The sequence below is a fragment of the Eucyclogobius newberryi genome, unplaced genomic scaffold (assembly GCF_026437365.1).
Source record: "Eucyclogobius newberryi isolate DKJ021-1_F unplaced genomic scaffold, fEucNew1.0.hap1 SCAF_10, whole genome shotgun sequence".
Lineage (NCBI taxonomy): Eukaryota > Metazoa > Chordata > Actinopteri > Gobiiformes > Gobiidae > Eucyclogobius > Eucyclogobius newberryi.
In genome coordinates, this window is record NW_027315724.1 from 3,989,882 (window position 1) to 4,014,086 (window position 24,205).

The following is a 24,205-nucleotide window of genomic DNA, read 5'->3' on the forward strand; positions in this document are numbered from 1 at the left end:
GGTGTAACAGGTGTAAGGACACAGGCGTAACAGGTGTAAGGACACAGGCGTAACAGGTGTAAGGACACAGGTGTAAGGACAGAGGTGTAACAGGTGTAAGGACACAGGTGTAAGGACACAGGTGTAACAGGTGTAAGGACACAGGTGTAAGGACACAGGTGTAAGGACACAGGTGTAAGGACACAGGTGTAACAGGTGTAAGGACACAGGTGTAAGGACACAGGTGTAAGGACACAGGTGTAAGTACACAGGTGTAACAGGTGTAAGGACACAGGTGTAAGGACACAGGTGTAAGGACACAGGTGTAAGGACACAGGTGTAACAGGTGTAAGGACACAGGTGTAAGGACACAGGTGTAAGGACACAGGTGTAACAGGTGTAAGGACACAGGTGTAAGGACACAGGTGTAAGGACACAGGTGTAAGGACACAGGTGTAAGGACACAGGTGTAAGGACACAGGTGTAAGGACACAGGTTCAGGTTTCTGTGCGATAGAAGGAAACAACTAAACAAAAAACATACCCGCTTTGCTTAAAAACAGTTCCGAACAGCGACTTTAAATGAAATAGTGAAACATCTTTAGGTGTGTAACATGAGAGAGCAAACTGACCAAATGTATTACAATGTCTGTGTTTACATTTTTGTAGATCAAAAGTAAGGCTTAATGACTGAGGACTACATATATATTTATATATATTTATATATATGAGGCGCAAAGTGCCGCGTCCTTGTCCCAGCGCACGTAAATGCGTCGTGATCGCGTGCGCACGTCACCGCCCCCCGCGCGCGCTCCAGCAGCAGCAGCAGCCAGTGAGAGGGAGATGCTCTGAGCACCACTGCAGCATCTCTGCTTCAGCCCGTCAGTCCGCCTCTGCAGCCCGGTGGAAGCGCACGACCAACGGGTCCAATCCAGCCCTCTGCCCTACGGACGCTCACGGACGCTCACGGACACGCACGGACACGCGCGCCTGTCGGGATCGTGTGTTTGCGAAGCCTTTTTGCTGCTGCGTTGCGTTGCAGCGCCATCATCTTTTCCCTGGCGCTCACGAGAAGACGCGTCCGTCCGGAATGACACACTTACCGGAGCCGAGTGTTTGTTTTGCGATGGAAAACTGACGCACTTTGGCTCGTTTCCCCCGTTGCACAGTTTTGGTCTCGAGCGCGCAGCATCTCTGAGGCTCCGTCACGCGCAGGCCTCTTCTCCGCACTCTCCCCCCGCGCGCCTCCAGGACGCCTCACGCGCTCGCGGCTACGCAGCCTCAAGACACAACAAAGGGGACGGGATCTAACGTCCGCTCGGGTGCCACAGAACAAGCTCCAAGATGATGGCCGGCGGAGCAGTGCAGCAGAACGGCATTTTCGCCACCGCTCACCACCACAGTCAGCAGCCGCTCATGGAGGCGGACCCGCCGGACTCACGGAAAAGACCCCTGGAGACCCCCACGGAGGCCAGCAGCACCAAGCGCACCAACACCGGAGGTAAGAGCGCGCATGCCGAGCAGGTGCGGCGGCGCGGCGCGGCGCGCCGGCGGCGGAGCGTCAGCGCGCGGACTGTGGGTGTAGCGGGGAACAAAGGGGACGAAGGGGACCGGGCCCTACGCTCCGTGTGTGATGGAGCTGACCACCGCGCCGCCGCGTCTTCACTGCGCGGAAAACGGTGGCGGAGGTGGCCCGCGCGCGCAGCCGCGTCACGGTGACCTTGTAATCTCACGTCAGCCTCCGCCGCTTTGTCCAATAATAAAAGCGGATAAAGAAGCGGCGGCGGAGCGGCCTTTCACTGCGACACCGCTCCGCGCGCGCGTCCACGGAGTGCGTGAGTGTGTGATGGATCTGTTACCATGACAATCACCATATTTGGGTTGTGTTTAAATGTCACGCGCCAAGCATTTCCATCCGCGGCATCCCAACCATCAGCATCATGGACACGCACGCAACACGCATGTACACTGTATTCACAACGAGCTGCTGCTGAAGGAGAGCGTAGGCCTACTGTGGGCCTACTGTGGGCCTACCACATTTCTGTCAAGATTTAAAGCCCCATGCATTAGGTTCTGCTCTGATCTAAGTGCAGCTGTCCCACACGGGGCCATTTATGTGCTGCAGTTATTTTGGTGTAGCTTATGGTTATTAGTCCCAAGTCAGATGTCCAAAAGTACATTCATGTGAGCAGACCGACTCCTGCCCGAGTTCTGTCGGCCACTGACCCAGTGACTGTAGGCCATGGGAGCAGAGGCACCCATCTGTAGGCAACATGTGTAAGAGTGGAGCCACAGCATGGCTAATACTGTAGGCCTCTGCCTCAGACCCTCTGGACTCTTCGTCCTGGGTCAGTCCAGGGTCAGTCCAGGGACGGTCCTGGGTCAGTCCAGGGTCAGTCACTAGGTCATGCCCAGGTCTTGACAGCAGCAGCTCCTACATTAGAGAGAAAGCAGTACCTTTTAAGCCAATGCGTTTGATCAGATATTTGTTTGACAGCCTTTTTGCTTTATATAAAAATATAAATCTATTATAAATCTATAATATTATTATTATTATTATTATTAATAATTATTGTATTTTTATTATCATCAAAGGAAAAAGCGTAGTGTAATGATAATGGACACATTTTGCTCCCACTTTTGTTTCGCTGCTAGATTCTTAATTTTGAAAGTGCTGTGTTTTGGATTAGTGTAAAAAATGGAATAAAACCCATTCTCCTGAAATGCCTTTGGTCCTTGTTAAAGTGCAGAGTGCGGTGCGCAGAGTGCGGTGCGCAGAGTGCGGTGCGCAGAGTGCGGTGCGTAGAGTGCGGTGCCTGAGCAGGCGGCTGAGTAACACTTCTCTCTCTGTAGTGGCCTTCCTGCAGCCTCTGTTTGAAAGTGAAGGCCTTGTATTCCCTCCTGCAGACTCTGACCCTCATGGTAAGCCCCACTTCTTTTGCTCTTCTCTGTCTGAACCCTACACTTTGACCTTTGACCTTTGGGCTGGGGTTTTGTGCCCACTCCAGGTCCCTGCATGCACCCATATGTCACTCACTGCCACCCGCTTTTTCCACACCACCTCACCCCATACTCATGGCTGTACTGACCGCTGTACTCTACTGACCACTGTACTGACCGCTGTACTGATCACTGTACTCTACTGATCACTGTACTGACCGCTGTACTGATCACTGTACTGACCGCTGTACTGATCACTGTACTCTACTGATCACTGTACTGACCACTGTACTAACCGCTGTACTGACCACTCTACTGACCACTGTACTGACCGCTGTACTGTGTATTGACTAGGGCTCAACCAATATGCATTTCTTTGAGTTGATGCTGATGTTGAAACAATATAACTAGAAATCGATCAAATTTCATTTACTCTGAAAAATCACTTCAAACCTGCACAAAAGAGAATCGTCCAGCAAAGGTCCTGACCAAGCTGAGCTCATGATCTGGAGATCAGATGAATTTCCCTCACAAGGGTTAATTAAGTACAGCTTAACCTTTTTGTTGGGCCCGTAGGCTTTATTAGACTGGACAGCTGAGCGTGAAATGGGGATGAGAGAGAAGGAGGACATACAGTCAATTCAAACTCACAAGACCTGGAGCCTGGCATACGTGCTGCCCCTCAACCACTAGGCAGCACAAGTAGACCTTAACTGACCACTACACTGACCATTGCACTGACCACTGCACCGACTACTACACCGACCACTACACTGACCGCTGACCACTGACCACTACACTGACCACTGACCACTACACTGACCACTGACTACTACACCGACTACTACACCGACCACTACACTGACCACTACACTGACCACTGACCACTACACTGACCACTGACTACTACACCGACTACTACACCGACCACTACACTGACCACTACACTGACCACTGACCACTACACTGACCACTGACTACTACACCGACTACTACACCGACCACTACACTGACCACTGACCACTGACCACTACACTGACCACTACACTGACCACTACACTGACCACTGACCACTACACTGACCACTACACTGACCGCTGCATAGACCAGTGCACTGAACATCTGATCCTGTTCACCAGAGCTTCCCTTCACAAATGTTTGTTTGTTTGTTTGTTTGTTGGGTTGCTTTCACTAGCCGCATGGACATGGTTTGCTGTTTTTGACTTACAATAACTATAACTGAAAAGTCAATATTGTTCTATCTTCTGCAGAAAGTTTAACTTCATTATCAATGTGTTTGGTCAAAATCCGTCCGAGAGTAAAGCAATGTTTGTTAAGAACATGTCTGGAACACGGCCTGTGTGCCACCTGTAGCACGTGTGCCACCTTTAGCGCGTGTGCCACCTTTAGCGCGTGTGCCACCTTTAGCGCGTGTGCCACCTTTAGCGCGTGTGCCACCTGTAGCACGTGTGCCACCTTTAGCGCGTGTGCCACCTTTAGCGCGTGTGCCACCTTTAGCATGTGTGCCACCTTTAGCGCGTGTGCCACCTGTAACACGTGTGCCACCTTTAGCGCGTGTGCCATCTTTAGCGCGTGTGCCACCTTTAGCGCGTGTGCCACCTGTAGCGCGTGTGTCACCTGTAGCGCGTGTTCCACCTTTAGCACGTGTGCTACCTGTAGAACGTGCCACCTTTAGCGTGTGTGCCACCTTTAGCGCGTGTGCCACCTTTAGCGCGTGTGCCACCTTTAGCGCGTGTGCCACCTGTAGTGCGTGTGCCACCTTTAGCACGTGTGCCACCTTTAGCGCGTGTGCCACCTTTAGCGCGTGTGCCACCTTTAGCGCGTGTGCCACCTTTAGCGCGTGTGCCACCTGTAGTGCGTGTGCCATTTAGCGCGTGTGCCACCTTTAGCGCGTGTGCCACCTTTAGCGCGTGTGCTACCTGTAGCACGTGCCACCTTTAGCGCGTGTGCCACCTTTAGCACGTGTGCCACCTTTAGCACGTGTGCCACCTTTAGCGCGTGTGCCACCTGTAGCACGTGCCACCGTTAGCGCGTGTGCCACCTTTAGCACGTGTGCCACCTTTAGCGCGTGTGCCACCTGTAGCACGTGCCACCGTTAGCGCGTGTGCCACCTTTAGCGCATGTGTGCCACCTTTAGCGCGTGTGCCACCTGTAGCGCGTGTGCCGCCTGTAGCACGTGTGCCACCTGTAGCACGTGTGCCACCTTTAGCACGTGTGCCACCTTTAGCACGTGTGCCACCTCTAGCGCGTGTGCCACCTGCTTATCTCCACAGGCCCAAACAATGACATTAAAGAAGACTTAAGTACAACATGAGTAGATCATCATCTCTAGCCCCAAATAAATTGTCTGTTTGCTGTAACCCGACCCAACATTTTTCAAGTGGGTCGGTCGGTAGGTAAATTCTCTTTTTTTTTTAAGGCAAAAAAAGGATCCAAATCGAAGCCCATCGGCTTCAACAGTCCAGGGGTCAGGCTTCAACAGTCCAGGGGTCAGGCTTCAACAGTCCAGGGGTCAGGCTTCAACAGTCCAGGGGTCAGGCTTCAACAGTCCAGGGGTCAGGCTTCTACAGTCCAGGGGTCAGGCTTCAACAGTCCAGGGGTCAGGCTTCTACAGTCCAGGGGTCAGGCTTCAACAGTCCAGGGGTCAGGCTTCTACAGTCCAGGGGTCAGGCTTCTACAGTCCAGGGGTCAGGCTTCAACAGTCCAGGGGTCAGGCTTCAACAGTCCAGGGGTCAGGCTTCTACAGTCCAGGGGTCAGGCTTCAACAGTCCAGGGGTCAGGCTTCTACAGTCCAGGGGTCAGGCTTCAACAGTCAATGATGGAGAACGTCTCGATAAACCCGATCGGGAGACTAAATCTCCTGAGTTTAAGATATTTCAATAGAATAATCTAAAATTGACCTTTTGTACGGCGTTATCCTTTATTTTGGTAGCGAAGGCGAGCGGGGGGAACATGCGGGGGACACGGGCGCCGCCATGTTTGTTGTGATTACACTGCTGGGCGTGTTTCTGTCCCAGAATGCAAAGCGCAAAAGTGCGCAGGACAAATTTAATATGAAATTGACACAATGATGAAGAACGACATGAGCGGTGGCAACACCTGCATGGTCTGTTCTGTAAAGAAGCATATGGAGGACCGATAATGTAAACGGGTGCGAGGTGCAATGTGTTATTTGCCCCCTAGGAAGATAGATAAATTGACCAATGCTATAAAATTGTTCAACACGGTGCGTTTGAAAAGAACGGTCGGTGAGAAGTATAAGACAAATAAAAGAATTTGGCGTCATTTTGACAAAATGCTGATATATTTTTTCCAGTCGGCTAGTTTTATACCTGGTCGGTCGGGTTACGGCAAACAGACATATTATTTTGCTCTGCCTTACATTTTGTTCATTGTAAATAGCAACATAATATAAACGGCTTCATAATAGAAATGGCTCGACTGAAGTGTTTCCCTGTGACGAGCAGCAGATTGTCCGAGGCTTAAAGGACGACAGAACTCAAGTACTGGACATTGTTGCTGGGGAAAGTAGGAGCAAACAGAGGAAAGTGCTCCCATAGGGCAGCGCGCTCCGGACCGGCCTGACCTAGACCTCATGTATGTCTCATGCAAACGTACCTGTCTCCATGGAGACCAGGAGATTTTAGCTATGAAAAACCCTGTCATTGTAAAAAAAAGACCGTTTAGCTAACTGCCACAGTGTGGAGACAAGCAGAATTACAGCTGATTATGGCGAATAGAGAGAGCGCCGAGCGTCATTGTGATGACGTGAAGAACACGCACAGTCAAATCACAGATTAGGCTGTTTTCTCCCACTCAATCGCAAACCATGGTTTGGAAAAGTTTGTGTAACTCATAGTTTGTTTCTAATCATTGGTGCAAATGGTGCTGAGCTCATGATCATCGGCCTGGAGTCCAAAGAAAGTTCCCCAGACACTGCTCTGAGTGCGAGGGCGGCCATCTTTCAGCCTGTGGACAGCTGCTGCAGCGACAGTGCAACAAAAGCAGGGGGAGGGGGGTGTCCTGTTAGACAAAGCACCCCCCCCGTTCACACACACACACACACACACACACACACACTCTCACTGCTTAAGGCGGATGAATGTGTTCCAAGCCCCTGGAGCAGAGGGAGGGGTCACAGTGTCCCACTTCAGGACAGGCAGTTCCTCCAGAAGTGGGACAAAAGGCTCAGTGCCCTCGCTATCTGGGCTATGTCAGAACATAGATATTATGATATGTTTTATGCTCAGGAAGATTACTGTCTGTGATATTTTCTTTTTTTGAGCTTTTTTAGAGCGCTTTTGAACGGCTCTTTAATGGCTGAGTGCATGTCCAGGCTCAGGGCCCGGCCCCGGGGCCAGAGGCAGAGCTCTGCTACGTGAGCAACAAACATGACTCATGTTTTCTTAAAGATTGAATGGACGATTTTTTTGACCCAAATCTGAGTCTTATTTCCTGGTGGCGTGGACTGCCGATTAGTCCTGCCACGTATCAATCATAAAACGCACCTACTGCTCACCTGCAGCCTCGTGTGGCTCGTCCCCATGTTTCCCTGTGTCTAAGCGCATTGATCTATCATAATATAGTTCCCTCAGTGTACGGGACAAAATGAAGACGGAGAAAGACAGTTCGAGCTGACTCAGAAGTGGACAGAAATCTACGGGAGACGAGAGATGCGATGAGATCCGTCGCGCTGATAAACAAACGCACGTGTGTGTTGTATCAGTCCACACGGGGGAGTGGCATGAGCACGGGGGAGTGGCATGAGCACGGGGGAATGGCATGAGCACGGGGGAGTGGCATGAGCACGGGGGAGTGGCATGTGCACGGGGGAGTGGCAAGTGCACTTCCACCTGAGGGGACCGAAAAATCGTCCATTGCTCCTTTAATGCATCAGAACCCTACGTGAATTATACTTCTTAATCACACGTTTCGACTTCCAATCCGAAAGTCATTCTCAATCTGCAGACCTGGTCTGAGAACTTTAATATGTTTGCTACTCTGAGCTGCCAAAGCCCCCCCCTCCGGCAGGAGTTTCTGGGTAATAGCCTTGAATCTATTTGTTTACACTGCCTACGTATCACCAGAGACTAATCTTCTTCGTTACCCTAATGGGAAATAAAGATCCTAGTGTTATTTGCAGCTCCCTCATTGCTGATGAGTACCTGGTTAGCATACAACTGGCCTGTTCTGTCGAAGTGTCAACATGCTAAATTTACGTAAATTAAAATTACGTAAAAACGTAAATTCTATTCTTCTTAAATCTTAAAAGGCCTAACCCTGTGTTCAGTTTGAAGAGGGATTTTCCTGATGTCTCCTCCAAGTGTTTGTGCGTCTTCTGTTTGGATTCAGCCTTTTGTACAGTGGCTGTTGAGTCTTGGATTGAATACACTTCATTGCTCTGTGAGTCGTGGCTGAAGCTAGAGTAAACCAGAAACCTTTTCCGGTTTATTCTCAGCCTTTTCTGCATTTCTTTGACTTGTCTCAAAGCCTCTGGGCCACGTTTGAACCTCTCTTTATGTCAGACGCATTATGACCTGGAAACATCATATTTTGGCTCTTGACGTGACTCAGTGTGTCAATAAACAGAAAACAGCTGTTGCTATGTGTGCTAGCTTCATTAAGCTAAGTCTGCGGGTTTAGCACCAGAAAAGTTGTTTGTGTGTGTGTGTGTGTGTGTGTGTGTCTGTGTGTGTCTGTGTGTGTGTGTCTGTGTGTGTGTGTGTCTGTGTGTTAGTGTGTGTGTGTGTCTGTGTGTTAGTGTGTGTGTGTGTGTCTGTGTGTGTGTGTGTGTCTGTGTGTGTGTGTCTGTGTGTGTGTGTGTGTCTGTGTGTGTGTGTCTGTGTGTTAGTGTGTGTGTGTGTGTCTGTGTGTGTGTGTGTGTGTGTCTGTGTGTGTGTGTGTCTGTGTGTTAGTGTGTGTGTGTGTGTCTGTGTGTGTGTGTGTGTCTGTGTGTGTGTGTCTGTGTGTGTGTGTGTGTCTGTGTGTGTGTGTCTGTGTGTTAGTGTGTGTCTGTGTGTGTGTGTGTCTGTGTGTTAGTGTGTGTGTGTGTGTGTGTGTCTGTGTGTGTGTGTGTGTGTGTCTGTGTGTGTGTGTGTGTCTGTGTGTGTGTCTGTGTGTGTGTGTCTGTGTGTGTGTGTCTGTGTGTTAGTGTGTGTGTGTCTGTGTGTGTGTGTCTGTGTGTGTGTGTCTGTGTGTTAGTGTGTGTGTGTGTGTGTGTGTCTGTGTGTGTGTGTGTATGTATGTGTGTGTGTGTGTAACCCTCTGAATATTATATGTATAATACAGTCCATCTCTTTGGCCCCGCCCCCTGGCCCGGCCTGGCCCCGCCCCCTGGCCCGGCCTGGCCCCGCTGCAGTGCCTGGACACCAGATCCCAGGATTTGAGCCTCGGTCTCTGGCACACAGGGCCTATTCTGGGCCTGGCGGCGCTGCAGGGGCCCCTAGCAACAGATTGCACTGTTTACTGCGGCTCTGTTGTGGTGGATGCAGTATTATTTATTGTGGTGCCCTCAGAGGGCAGGGTGGGGCTCATGGAGGATCAGGAGGATACTGCCTCACCTTTGACCTTTTGAACATGTTTACATTGTGTAGTGCTGGAGTTATGGGTCAAGGTGGGCCGGTGGTCAGGGGCTGGTGCTCAGGGGCCGGACGGCTGTAGTCCAGGTCCTGTTGTCAAACGTTTGGCTTGATTTTGCACCAAGGGCCAAAACGGTTCATGTTTTTCATGTAGCGTCTGCAAAGATATTTATGATGACATTGTCTCTTTTTTAGTGGAATAGAATGGCATGATACTCACGAGACCCCGAAGTGCAGACCCCACTTTGAGCTGGACTCTGCTTCTCACATATAAATGAAGAGTAAAATAATATAACCTGTTTATTTTCTACATTAAGAAGAGGTTAAAAGAGGAGGTGGTCCCGATGTGCTAAGTCTTTAGCTTAGCTTAAGCCTTTAGCTTAACTGCCTGTTTTAGAATTGTTTAATTAAACAGCAATGTGTTGACACACTCAACAATATTTAACTCATGTAAATGTTCTCTTCTCGATTTGCTAAAACTCTTGATTATTCAGAATTTGCAATGTTTGGGGGCTAATGCTAATGCTAATGGCTAAAGGGAAAATACTGGAAACTGGCTCCCGAATTCCAAACTTCCTGGACAGTAGCGTCAAAGCGGTTCTGTCTCTGTTTGTCATTGGGAATGTTAAGCGATGATGTCATCACTCTTACATCATTATCATAATGACGTTCCAGGATTTGTAAATGCTATTTACAAATTTAATGCAGATGTTGGACCTGGTTTATGATTAATATCTCTGTAATGGGCCTATCCACATAAAACAAAAACTGGCACAAACGTCTCTTCTGTCCACACAAATAAGCTAAAGTGCCATTACTTGTTTCAGAATAGCTTCAAAAAGTGGTGTAATGAGTCAAACTCCAGCCCACGTTCTGTTCCATGTTATCCACCTTATGTAATCAAAGTTTGAGCGCAAACTTGCAAAGGTCACACAAAGCTGAGCCTGGACACTTTACTTTTGGACAGTTAGTTTGTGTGACCCTTGGGCCTCAGCCCGCCCACTCTTCTCTCTCTCCGTGTTTGGATGTGTGAAGCCGTGAGGAGCAGTGTGTGGGTGCCCCAGATCACTCGCAGCAGCAGCAGCACCCATGGGAGCAGTGTGTGGGTGCCCCAGATCACTCGCAGCAGCAGCAGCACCCATGGGAGCAGTGTGTGGGTGCCCCAGATCACTCGCAGCAGCAGCAGCACCCATGGGAGCAGTGTGTGGGTGCCCCAGATCACTCGCAGCAGCAGCAGCACCCATGGGAGCAGTGTGTGGGTGCCCCAGATCACTCGCGGCAGCAGCAGCACCCATGGGAGCAGTGTGTGGGTGCCCCAGATCACTCGCGGCAGCAGCAGCACCCATGGGAGCAGTGTGTGGGTGCCCCAGATCACTCGCAGCAGCAGCACCCATGGGAGCAGTGTGTGGGTGCCCCAGATCACTCGCAGCAGCAGCACCCATGGGAGCAGTGTGTGGGTGCCCCAGATCACTCGCAGCAGCAGCAGCACCCATGGGAGCAGTGTGTGGGTGCCCCAGATCACTCGCGGCGGCAGCAGCACCCATGGGAGCAGTGTGTGGGTGCCCCAGATCACTCGCGGCAGCAGCAGCACCCATGGGAGCAGTGTGTGGGTGCCCCAGATCACTCGCAGCAGCAGCACCCATGGGAGCAGTGTGTGGGTGCCCCAGATCACTCGCGGCAGCAGCAGCACCCATGGGAGCAGTGTGTGGGTGCCCCAGATCACTCGCAGCAGCAGCACCCATGGGAGCAGTGTGTGGGTGCCCCAGATCACTCGCAGCAGCAGCACCCATGGGAGCAGTGTGTGGGTGCCCCAGATCACTCGCAGCAGCAGCAGCACCCATGGGAGCAGTGTGTGGGTGCCCCAGATCACTCGCGGCGGCAGCAGCACCCATGGGAGCAGTGTGTGGGTGCCCCAGATCACTCGCGGCAGCAGCAGCACCCATGGGAGCAGTGTGTGGGTGCCCCAGATCACTCGCAGCAGCAGCACCCATGGGAGCAGTGTGTGGGTGCCCCAGATCACTCGCGGCAGCAGCAGCACCCATGGGAGCAGTGTGTGGGTGCCCCAGATCACTCGCAGCAGCAGCACCCATGGGAGCAGTGTGTGGGTGCCCCAGATCACTCGCAGCAGAAGCAGCAGCACCCATGGGAGCAGTGTGTGGGCGCCCCAGATCACTCGCGGCGGCAGCAGCACCCATGGGAGCAGTGTGTGGGTGCCCCAGATCACTCGCAGCAGCAGCAGCACCCATGGGAGCAGTGTGTGGGTGCCCCAGATCACTCGCGGCAGCAGCAGCACCCATGGGAGCAGTGTGTGGGTGCCCTAGATCACTCGCAGCAGCAGCACCCATGGGAGCAGTGTGTGGGTGCCCCAGATCACACGCGGCAGCAGCACCCATGGGAGCAGTGTGTGGGTGCCCCAGATCACTCGCAGCAGCAGCACCCATGGGAGCAGTGTGTGGGTGCCCCAGATCACTCGCGGCATCAGCACCCATGGGAGCAGTATGTGGGTGCCCCAGATCACTCGCAGCAGCAGCACCACCCATGGAAGCAGTGTGTGGGTGCCCCAGATCACTCGCAGCAGCAGCAGCACCCATGGGAGCAGTGTGTGGGTGCCCCAGATCACTCGCGGCAGCAGCAGCACCCATGGGAGCAGTGTGTGGGTGCCCTAGATCACTCGCAGCAGCAGCAGCACCCATGGGAGCAGTGTGTGGGTGCCCCAGATCACTCGCAGCAGCAGCAGCACCCATGGGAGCAGTGTGTTGGTGCCCCAGATCACTCGCGGCAGCAGCAGCACCCATGGGAGCAGTGTGTGGGTGCCCCAGATCACACACGGCAGCAGCAGCACCCATGGGAGCAGTGTGTGGGTGCCCCAGATCACTCGCAGCAGCAGCACCCATGGGAGCAGTGTGTGGGTGCCCCAGATCACTCGCAGCAGCAGCACCCATGGGAGCAGTGTGTGGGTGCCCCAGATCACTCGCAGCAGCAGCACCCATGGGAGCAGTGTGTGGGTGCCCCAGATCACTCGCGGCATCAGCAGTACCCATGAGAGCAGTGTGTGGGTGGTTTTAGAGTGGTTTTAGGGTCTGGTGGTCTGAAATGTTGAGCATTTTGATAAATATACTTTACAGCAGAACACAAGGAGAGGAGGCCTTTTGGATCGGCTCAATATTTTATTTATTTATTATGTTCTCCTAAATATGACTTATTGGTTCATCCTGGACAAGATGCAACAAAAACAGAGCAATGTAGTTTATTCTGTCCAATGGAGTGAAGAAAGTTGTAAAGAGCCACAAAGTGAGACCAAAGAGCCACTGCACAAGAGGCTTTATCAGCACAGAAGACACTGGAGTTCAAGACCACAGGGCGCCGTGCACCTGCATCTTAAAGACACAAACCACTTTGTTCAAAAAGAGAATCCGTCCTTAAACAGTAACGATGGTTTAAGATTCAACCTTCAGGTCGTTTATAATAGTGTCTTGAAGCCGTGGAGAGGTCGACGGCCAGAGAATTCTGATGCTAATCAGGTCCTCAGTGAGGAGGGAGAGTGAGCCAGGGACAATAGGAGGCTGATAGCCCATTGCAGGGCTGATAGTAAACAAAGAGGCTAGTTTCAAGTGAAACCAAAAACACCCTTTATCAGGAGGAGGATAAATATCATAGTTCCCGCTCTCGATTGGCAGATTGAGAATGACTCTTGGGTGAGAGTCGAGATGATAGAACTGAATCTTTTTCTACTTTTCTCATATGAGCTGGAGCTGTAGAAGAAGAGGAATCTGCTCTTCCAAGTCATTTAAGAATCAGTTCTTGGATCCAGATCGGATGAAGTGTGAATGTGGTCATTATTGGTGCTGATGTCATGAGTTGTTATGAGCGGGATGAGCAGTGATAGAAGTAGTAACAGTCAGCGATACACAACGGAATTTTAGAAAATGTAGGTCTTGAAGAACATGTCATTTGTTTCTTTGGTCTACAAACGTCAAATGGACCTTTTTATTTCGCTGCCTCGTTCAAACTGGTTGGACTGAATGTTGACCTCAGCACCAGGCTGAGTTTGCACTTCCAAACACGAGAGTCTCATTCATTTCCTTAAGTTTTATTCCAGAGTCAAGGTCCATTTTTTGTGGTTTCAATGTTTCTTCCAATTCATCCTCTCCTCATTCCAAAAAGCCTTTCTCTCCCTCGTCCCTAACCCCTGTGCGTTTGTCTGTGCTACTCCTCACTTCCTGTTTCCTGCTTCCTGTTTCAGAGGAAGGAGAGTACTTCCTCAAAGTGCTGATCCCCAGCTACGCGGCCGGCTCCATCATTGGGAAGGGGGGCCAGACCATCGTGCAGCTGCAGAAGGAGACCGGGGCCACCATCAAGCTGTCCAAGTCCAAAGACTTCTACCCCGGTAAGACCCGCACCTCTGCCACTGCCGGGACGGCCCCGGGGACGGCCCCGGGGACGGCCCTGCATTTGATTAAGGCCCATTTGTTGATTTAATTGAATTTATTAAGAATTCAAACCATTATTTTTGCTGACTGGGTAAAAAAGGTGTTTTATTTGAAGTAAATGATAAAACACTTAAATAAACATATGCCATGTTTCTGTAGTTTTCTAATATGACGTAGTTTGGTGGGATAGAACTTGTGGTAAATCGTTATCATTATTTAAAATCAGTAAAGTTACAGTTTCAGAAGAAAACCCTGAAACGTGTGACAAGAGGCTCCTCCTGAACACCTGCAGGAGCGGGCTCCTCCTGAACACCTGCAGGAGCGGGCTCCTCCTGAACACCTACAGGAGCGGGCTCGGGCTCCTCCTGAACACCTGCAGGAGCGGGCTCGAGCTACTCCTGAACACCTGCAGGAGCGGGCTCGGGCTCCTCCTGAACACCTGCAGGAGCGGGCTCGGGCTCCTCCTGAACACCTGTAGGAGCGGGCTCGGGCTCCTCCTGAACACCTGCAGGAGCGGGCTCCACCTTCTGAAACAGTCTATGTCATTAATAAGTACAATTTACACACGACAAAAAGGTGTGAACGTGTTTTATTCCTCAAATCATAACTGTTCTGTGATTTAAACTTTAAACTTTTTTGTAAAATTGAAAAGTAATCATATTCTCTACGTTTGAGTGAAATGTCGTATTCAAGCTCAAAACGTAGTGTTCATGTTCCAGAGAGAAAGTCCCAAACAGGTTATTTTCTAAGCTCCTTCAAAACAGAAGAATGGGGAATATTCTGGGCCCCTGTCGGTCGTGGGCTCTTCCCAGTCAAGGGCCCCTCCCTCCTGTGGGCCCCTGTCAGTTATGGGCTCTTCCCAGTCATGGCCCCTCCCTCCTGTGGGCCCCTGGTGCTGGACACAGGTCTGCTCCCTGTGTGGTTGTAGCGCCCGCAGAGCTCTGATCTGAGCTCTGCCTCGACCAATCCCAGCAGGAGCCTGACTTAGCCCGCCCACTGTGAAGAGTAGAGCCCTGAATATAGATGGGCTCCTGAGGGCCGCTCTGTGCGTTCCACCTGCTGCGCCACAGAGAGAAAGAAGCCCCAGTGTTGCCTCGGCTCAGGGCATCTGTATGCTAATGAGCCGCCTCCTTCCTGAGCCACCATCAAAAGGGCCACCTGCTGCAGGGGCCAACACAGGGGCCGACACAGGGGCCGACACAGGGGCCAACACAGGGGCCTCTGAGACCCATTCTGCCCATACTTCCTCTGCTCACAGCTGAGACCTGCAGAGCTCAGACATGTTTCCGTCCGATAAATCTCTTCACTCTCTGCGTTTCCATTCATGCCCTTTAAAACTGGAAAACTGTCCGAGTCCGATTGTCCTTAGTCCAAAGTGTCGTGATTAGAATGTCAAAGTTACACGAGGTGTTCCTGCTGTAACAGTGTAACACCACAAGAGCGTGGAGGTGTTCCTGCTGTAACAGTGTAACACCACAAGAGCGTGGAGGTGTTCCTGCTGTAACAGTGTAACACCACAAGAGCGTGGAGGTGTTCCTGCTGTAACAGTGTAACATCACAAGAGCGTGGAGGTGTTCCTGCTGTAACAGTGTAACACCACAAGAGCGTGGAGGTGTTCCTGCTGTAACAGTGTAACACCACAAGAGCGTGGAGGTGTTCCTGCTGTAACATTGTAACACCACAAGAGCGTGGAGGTGTTCCTGCTGTAACAGTGTAACACCACAAGAGCGTGGATGTGTTCCTGCTGTAACAGTGTAACACCACAAGAGCGTGGAGGTGTTCCTGCTGTAACAGTGTAACACCACAAGAGCGTGGAGGTGTTCCTGCTGTAACAGTGTAACACCACAAGAGCGTGGAGGTGTTCCTGCTGTAACAGTGTAACACCACAAGAGCGTGGAGGTGTTCCTGCTGTAACAGTGTAACACCACAAGAGCGTGGAGGTGTTCCTGCTGTAACAGTGTAACACCACAAGAGCGTGGAGGTGTTCCTGCTGTAACAGTGTAACATCACAAGAGCGTGGAGGTGTTCCTGCTGTAACAGTGTAACACCACAAGAGCGTGGAGGTGTTCCTGCTGTAACAGTGTAACACCACAAGAGCGTGGAGGTGTTCCTGCTGTAACAGTGTAACACCACAAGAGCGTGGAGGTGTTCCTGCTGTAACAGTGTAACACCACAAGAGCGTGGAGGTGTTCCTGCTGTAACAGTGTAACACCACAAGAGCGTGGAGGTGTTCCTGCTGTAACAGTGTAACACCACAAGAGCGTGGAGGTGTTCCTGCTGTAACAGTGTAACACCACAAGAGCGTGGAGGTGTTCCTGCTGTAACAGTGTAACACCACAAGAGCGTGGAGGTGTTCCTGCTGTAACAGTGTAACACCACAAGAGCGTGGAGGTGTTCCTGCTGTAACAGTGTAACACCACAAGAGCGTGGAGGTGTTCCTGCTGTAACAGTGTAACACCACAAGAGCGTGGAGGTGTTCCTGCTGTAACAGTGTAACACCACAAGAGCGTGGAGGTGTTCCTGCTGTAACAGTGTAACACCACAAGAGCGTGGAGGTGTTCCTGCTGTAACAGTGTAACACCACAAGAGCGTGGAGGTGTTCCTGCTGTAACAGTGTAACACCACAAGAGCGTGGAGGTGTTCCTGCTGTAACAGTGTAACATCACAAGAGCGTGGAGGTGTTCCTGCTGTAACAGTGTAACATCACAAGAGCGTGGAGGTGTTCCTGCTGTAACAGTGTAACATCACAAGAGCGTGGAGGTGTTCCTGCTGTAACAGTGTAACACCACAAGAGCGTGGAGGTGTTCCTGCTGTAACAGTGTAACACCACAAGAGCGTGGAGGTGTTCCTGCTGTAACAGTGTAACACCACAAGAGCGTGGAGGTGTTCCTGCTGTAACAGTGTAACACCACAAGAGCGTGGAGGTGTTCCTGCTGTAACAGTGTAACACCACAAGAGCGTGGAGGTGTTCCTGCTGTAACAGTGTAACATCACAAGAGCGTGGAGGTGTTCCTGCTGTAACAGTGTAACACCACAAGAGCGTGGAGGTGTTCCTGCTGTAACAGTGTAACACCACAAGAGCGTGGAGGTGTTCCTGCTGTAACAGTGTAACACCACAAGAGCGTGGAGGTGTTCCTGCTGTAACAGTGTAACACCACAAGAGCGTGGAGGTGTTCCTGCTGTAACAGTGTAACACCACAAGAGCGTGGAGGTGTTCCTGCTGTAACAGTGTAACACCACAAGAGCGTGGAGGTGTTCCTGCTGTAACAGTGTAACACCACAAGAGCGTGGAGGTGTTCCTGCTGTAACAGTGTAACACCACAAGAGCGTGGAGGTGTTCCTGCTGTAACAGTGTAACACCACAAGAGCGTGGAGGTGTTCCTGCTGTAACAGTGTAACACCACAAGAGCGTGGAGGTGTTCCTGCTGTAACAGTGTAACACCACAAGAGCGTGGAGGTGTTCCTGCTGTAACAGTGTAACACCACAAGAGCGTGGAGGTGTTCCTGCTGTAACAGTGTAACACCACAAGAGCGTGGAGGTGTTCCTGCTGTAACAGTGTAACACCACAAGAGCGTGGAGGTGTTCCTGCTGTAACAGTGTAACACCACAAGAGCGTGGAGGTGTTCCTGCTGTAACAGTGTAACACCACAAGAGCGTGGAGGTGTTCCTGCTGTAACAGTGTAACATCACAAGAGCGTGGAGGTGTTCCTGCTGTAACAGTGTAACACCACAAGAGCGTGGAGGTGTTCCTGCTGTAACAGTGTAACACCACAAGAGCGTGGAGGTGTTCCTGCTGTAACAGTGTAACACCACAAGAGCGTGGAGGTGTTCCTGCTGTAACAGTGTAACACCACAAGAGCGTGGAGGTGTTCCTGCTGTAACAGTGTAACACCACAAGAGCGTGGAGGTGTTCCTGCTGTAACAGTGTAACACCACAAGAGCGTGGAGGTGTTCCTGCTGTAACAGTGTAACACCACAAGAGCGTGGAGGTGTTCCTGCTGTAACAGTGTAACACCACAAGAGCGTGGAGGTGTTCCTGCTGTAACAGTGTAACACCACAAGAGCGTGGAGGTGTTCCTGCTGTAACAGTGTAACACCACAAGAGCGTGGAGGTGTTCCTGCTGTAACAGTGTAACACCACAAGAGCGTGGAGGTGTTCCTGCTGTAACAGTGTAACACCACAAGAGCGTGGAGGTGTTCCTGCTGTAACAGTGTAACACCACAAGAGCGTGGAGGTGTTCCTGCTGTAACAGTGTAACACCACAAGAGCGTGGAGGTGTTCCTGCTGTAACAGTGTAACACCACAAGAGCGTGGAGGTGTTCCTGCTGTAACAGTGTAACACCACAAGAGCGTGGAGGTGTTCCTGCTGTAACAGTGTAACACCACAAGAGCGTGGAGGTGTTCCTGCTGTAACAGTGTAACACCACAAGAGCGTGGAGGTGTTCCTGCTGTAACAGTGTAACACCACAAGAGCGTGGAGGTGTTCCTGCTGTAACAGTGTAACACCACAAGAGCGTGGAGGTGTTCCTGCTGTAACAGTGTAACACCACAAGAGCGTGGAGGTGTTCCTGCTGTAACAGTGTAACACCACAAGAGCGTGGAGGTGTTCCTGCTGTAACAGTGTAACACCACAAGAGCGTGGAGGTGTTCCTGCTGTAACAGTGTAACACCACAAGAGCGTGGAGGTGTTCCTGCTGTAACAGTGTAACACCACAAGAGCGTGGAGGTGTTCCTGCTGTAACAGTGTAACACCACAAGAGCGTGGAGGTGTTCCTGCTGTAACAGTGTAACACCACAAGAGCGTGGAGGTGTTCCTGCTGTAACAGTGTAACATCACAAGAGCGTGGAGGTGTTCCTGCTGTAACAGTGTAACACCACAAGAGCGTGGAGGTGTTCCTGCTGTAACAGTGTAACACCACAAGAGCGTGGAGGTGTTCCTGCTGTAACAGTGTAACACCACAAGAGCGTGGAGGTGTTCCTGCTGTAATGAGACTTGGGAATGAGACTTTGGAATGAGACTTGGGAATGAGACTGGGGAATGAGACTGGTGGATGAGACTTGGGAATGAGACTTCGGAATGAGACTTGGTAATGAGACTGAGGAATGAGACTTGGGAATGAGACTGGGGAATGAGACTGGTGGATGAGACTTGGGAATGAGACTTGGGAATGAGACTGGGGAATGAGACTGGTGGATGAGACTTGGGAATGAGACTTGGGAATGAGACTGGGGAATGAGACTGGTGGATGAGACTTGGGAATGAGACTTGGGAATGAGACTGGGGAATGAGACTGGTGGATGAGACTTGGGAATGAGACTTGGGAATGAGACTGGGGAATGAGACTGGTGGATGACATGCAACAAATTGTGGAGAGCGGGATTCAAACTCGCCACATGTCTAACTTTTCCGACTCAAACATAGTGTTCCAGTGTAGATTTACAAGTTGGAGCTCTGAAATTCCGACCTCTGAGGACGACTGGGACGCATCCCTGTGGAGCTTATGGCCCCGCCCACTTTTCCGTCTCGTTCTCACGGATCAACACTTTCATTGGAATAGCACTTCCGGTCCAGCGGGAATTCTGCTGGTTTAAATGGAGAACGAGGGAAAAGTCTCGCCGCTAAAACATGCTCTAAAGTAGATAAAGTAATTGTGTAAAATGTCATGTGACCAACATTGTCCAATGCACTGCTTCCCTGGACGGCCCGAAAACAGCTTTTTAGTTTGTGTAGAACTTCTTTCCTCTGGAGGTCACAGCCCTGTGGTCACTGATACAAGCAGAAGAAGAACTCTCCTCTCCTCTCTCCTCTCTCCTCTCTCTCCTCTCCTCTCTCCTCTCCTCTCTCCTCTCCTCTCTCCTCTCTCCTCTCTCCTCTCCTCTCCTCTCTCCTCTCCTCTCTCCTCTCTCCTCTCTCCTCTCTCCTCTCTCCTCTCCTCTCCTCTCCTCTCTCCTCTCTCCTCTCCTCTCTCCTCTCTCCTCTCTCCTCTCTCCTCTCTCCTCTCCTCTCCTCTCCTCTCTCCTCTCTCCTTTCCCCTCTCTCCTCTCCTCTCTCCTCTCTCCTCTCTCCTCTCTCCTCTCTCCTCTCTCCTCTCCTCTCCTCTCTCCTCTCTCCTCTCCTCTCCTCTCTCCTCTCTCCTCTCCCCTCTCCCCTCTCTCCTCTCTCCTCTCTCCTCTCTCCTCTCCTCTCTCCTCTCTCCTCTCCCCTCTCTCCTTTCCCCTCTCCCCTCTCTCCTCTCTCCTCTCCTCTCTCCTCTCCTCTCTCCTCTCCTCTCTCCTCTCTCCTCTCTCCTTTCTCCTCTCCTCTCTCCTCTCTCCTCTCCTCTCCTCTCTCCTCTCTCCTCTCTCCTCTCCTCTCCTCTCTCCTCTCTCCTCTCCTCTCTCCTCTCTCCTCTCTCCTCTCCTCTCTCCTCTCTCCTTTCCCCTCTCTCCTCTCTCCTCTCCTCTCTCCTCTCCCCTCTCTCCTTTCCCCTCTCCCCTCTCTCCTCTCTCCTCTCTCCTCTCCTCTCCTCTCTCCTCTCCTCTCCTCTCTCCTCTCTCCTCTCCTCTCTCCTCTCTCCTCTCCTCTCTCCTCTCTCCTTTCCTCTCCTCTCCTCTCTCCTCTCTCCTCTCCTCTCTCCTCTCCTCTCTCCTCTCTCCTCTCCTCTCTCCTCTCTCCTCTCTCCTCTCCTCTCTCCTCTCCTCTCCTCTCCTCTCTCCTCTCTCCTCTCTCCTCTCTCCTCTCCTCTCTCCTCTCTCCTCTCTCCTCTCTCCTCTCCTCTCTCCTCTCCTCTCTCCTCTCCTCTCTCCTCTCTCCTCTCCTCTCTCCTCTCTCCTCTCCTCTCTCCTCTCTCCTCTCCTCTCCTCTCCTCTCTCCTCTCTCCTCTCCTCTCTCCTCTCCTCTCCTCTCTCCTCTCTCCTCTCTCCTCTCCTCTCTCTCCTCTCTCCTCTCTCCTCTCTCCTCTCCTCTCTCCTCTCTCCTCTCCTCTCTCCTCTCTCCTCTCTCCTCTCTCCTCTCTCCTCTCCTCTCCTCTCCTCTCTCCTCTCTCCTCTCTCCTCTCTCCTCTCTCCTCTCTCCTCTCTCCTCTCCTCTCCTCTCTCCTCTCTCCTCTCCCCTCTCCCCTCTCTCCTCTCTCCTCTCTCCTCTCCTCTCTCCTCTCTCCTTTCCCCTCTCTCCTCTCTCCTCTCCTCTCTCCTCTCCTCTCTCCTCTCCTCTCCTCTCTCCTCTCTCCTTTCTCCTCTCCTCTCTCCTCTCTCCTCTCCTCTCTCCTCTCTCCTCTCCTCTCCTCTCTCCTCTCCTCTCTCCTCTCTCCTCTCCTCTCTCCTCTCCTCTCTCCTCTCTCCTCTCCTCTCTCCTCTCTCCTCTCCTCTCCTCTCTCCTCTCCTCTCTCCTCTCCTCTCCTCTCTCCTCTCTCCTCTCCTCTCTCCTCTCCTCTCTCCTCTCTCCTCTCCTCTCCTCTCTCCTCTCTCCTCTCCTCTCTCCTCTCCTCTCCTCTCTCCTCTCCTCTCTCTCCTCTCCTCTCTCCTCTCTCCTCTCCTCTCTCCTCTCCTCTCTCCTCTCCTCTCTCCTCTCTCCTCTCCTCTCTCCTCTCCTCTCTCCTCTCCTCTCTCCTCTCTCCTCTCTCCTCTCTCCTCTCCTCTCTTCTCTCTCCTCTCTCCTCTCTCCTCTCTCCTCTCTCCTCTCCTCTCTCCTCTCCTCTCTCCTCTCTCCTCTCCTCTCTCCTCTCTCCTCTCTCCTCTCCTCTCTCCTCTCTCCTCTCTCCTCTCCTCTCCTCTCTCCTCTCTCCTCTCTCCTCTCCTCTCTCCTCTCCTCTCCTCTCTCCTCTCTCCTCTCCTCTCTCTCCTCTCCTCTCTCCTCTCCTCTCTCCTCTCCTCTCTCCTCTCTCCTCTCCTCTCCTCTCTCCTCTCTCCTCTCTCCTCTCTCCTCTCCTCTCTCCTCTCTCCTCTCTTCTCTCTCCTCTCTCCTCTCTCCTCTCCTCTCTCCTCTCTCCTCTCCTCTCCTCTCTCCTCTCTCCTCTCCTCTCTCCTCTCTCCTCTCTCCTCTCTCCTCTCTCCTCTCCTCTCTCCTCTCTCCTCTCTCCTCTCTCCTCTCCTCTCTCCTCTCTCCTCTCCTCTCTCCTCTCTCCTCTCTCCTCTCCTCTCTCCTCTCTCCTCTCTCCTCTCTCCTCTCTCCTCTCTCCTCTCCTCTCTCCTCTCTCCTCTCCTCTCTCCTCTCTCCTCTCTCCTCTCTCCTCTCCCCTCTCTCCTCTCCTCTCTCCTCTCTCCTCTCTCCTCTGCTCTCTTTCGTCTCCTCTCCAGAACAGTGCAGCTGCAGCTCTTTAGCCCGGCCCCTGTTAGCATATAGGAGACAGGGCAGTATTGAGTGTGCTAGCGCTGCTCATTCATCCTCCTCCTCTCCGTCCCAGGCCTTGCTCCATATATAGCCTCTGTGTGTGCTAACAACACTCTAGTGCCACCCAAAATAACACTCAGAACAATACGCATCAATGTCATATATCGCCTCGTTCACTCGACTGGATCCGTCGGATTTGAACTCTCAATCCTCCAAGACAATCTCTCTAATGTCAAAGTATTATGAAATAGATTGTTGGATTTGTGGTTGTCCAGAGTTTCAGATTCATCAGTACTTATGGTTGTAAAAGGCACAAAATGATGTCAAGGTTTTGATAGAGAAACTGCTGAGAATGTGGCTGTGGAAGTGTCCGATTGGAAGGTGAAGTTGCAGTGGTGCAGTTGAGCGAAGTTCATTTGTGAATGGATCGTCTTACTGTAAACAAACAGAGCCACGATGAGCTACTCGTGAGGACAGCTGGAGTCCTCAGCCTCGGCCCGGTGCTGAACCCTGACGCAAACCAGTCCCAACTCATCACACCAGGGGAAAGGGATGTGAAGACGAGACAGCTGTACATTTAATATTACACACTGTATCTCCAGAGGCCGCTTCCTCCTAATGCAGCCGCCACACACACCAACTTTACACTCTGACGCCATTTTGACAGATCAAACCCAAGGATTTGTTTATATCTTATTCTAGGCCTGATCGTTTCGTTCTTTAACCTCAATAAGTTGGTTTTACCAGCAATTTTCAGTCAGATCTACTTCACTCAAATACTGAATAAAATATCCAAAATCAAGCCCTGTATATGTTGTAAAAAAAACATATTGGCGTATTGATTGACAGTTTATTTCATGAGACAGTAACTATAGCAATCAGCAATAACAACAATAAAGCCACATGTCAGAAATTGTGTTATGAAGAGTACAAAGATACAAATGTACATGTGTTTTAATCACTGTTTCTTTATGTTTGGAATAAACAACCAAACCAAGCCAATATTAAAAAGTACCACACTGTCCCTTAAGTGTCCCCAGAACTGTGTCCCCAGAACTGTGTCCCCAGAACTGTGTCCCCAGAACTGTGTCCCCAGAACTGTGTCCCCAGAACTGTGTCCCCAGGCCGGGTCAGGGTGCCATGGCGACAGATGCACGCGGCCCTCCTTGTTTAGTGCGTGTGCGTCTCACATGTTGATCTCGTGGCGCTTCACGGGGCCGTTCCTCTGTCACTAGCACAGCTGTGGGGGCCACCATTTTGTGCGCTCCCCTAATCCCGCTCTGATTGCACTTCTGGTCCAGTAATATCCCTGATGCAGCCCCCGTCAACATGGCCGAGTTCAGCATAAGCCTCTTACGGCTCTACAGCCACGGAAACCAAAACAGCACACATTCACTGCTGCGCCCGGGCTCGTCCCCGGAAGGCTCATTGTGCTGGAGTGCACCTTGTGATGTCATTAGGCGGCAAACAGGAAGTGAGTGCTTCTGTTTTAAAGACTGTGTCCAAAAGTCCACACTCGTCCCTACAGAGGGCACTGTTTGGAGTCACGCGACGCCGTCTTTAGCGTTGTCCCAATGTCCAGCAGGTGAAAAAGTTGTGCACTCAACAATGAGAAGTCGTGTCCAGCGCTAGTAATACCCCAGGGTTAGTATGGCCCACAATGCATTGTGAGAGTTGGTAAAACAGAAGGCCTAACTGGACACTGCTTGATTAAATAAACTGTTTGCTGAAACGTTAGCTATGTTTATGAATAAAATACTCTTAAATAAAATGTTACACTGTAAAATTGCTAATGTTGTCCGCCTCCTTTAGCTTGAGCGGTGATGGACAGATTCTCATGAATAATGCAGTTATTCATCATTCTGTTTTGATATTTAACGTGAGATCCATCTTGACTTAAACTTCTATGATTAATCTTAGTCCATAACTACTATATTTGAGTGTTGGA

At 51.4% G+C, this 24,205-nt stretch overlaps 1 protein-coding gene across 1 annotated transcript in view; it reads left to right on the plus strand.

Annotated features, from left to right (window-relative positions):
* The first annotated feature begins 812 nt into the window (after positions 1-812).
* nova2 (NOVA alternative splicing regulator 2) overlaps positions 813-24,205 on the plus strand; it is a 54,817-nt gene continuing 31,424 nt past the window's right edge. Inside the window, exons 1-2 of the mRNA XM_072459941.1 lie at positions 813-1,479; positions 23,840-23,842. Of these exons, the coding sequence (XP_072316042.1) occupies positions 1,323-1,479; positions 23,840-23,842 (160 nt within the window). The 5' untranslated portion in view covers positions 813-1,322. The remainder of the gene's footprint in view (positions 1,480-23,839; positions 23,843-24,205) is intronic.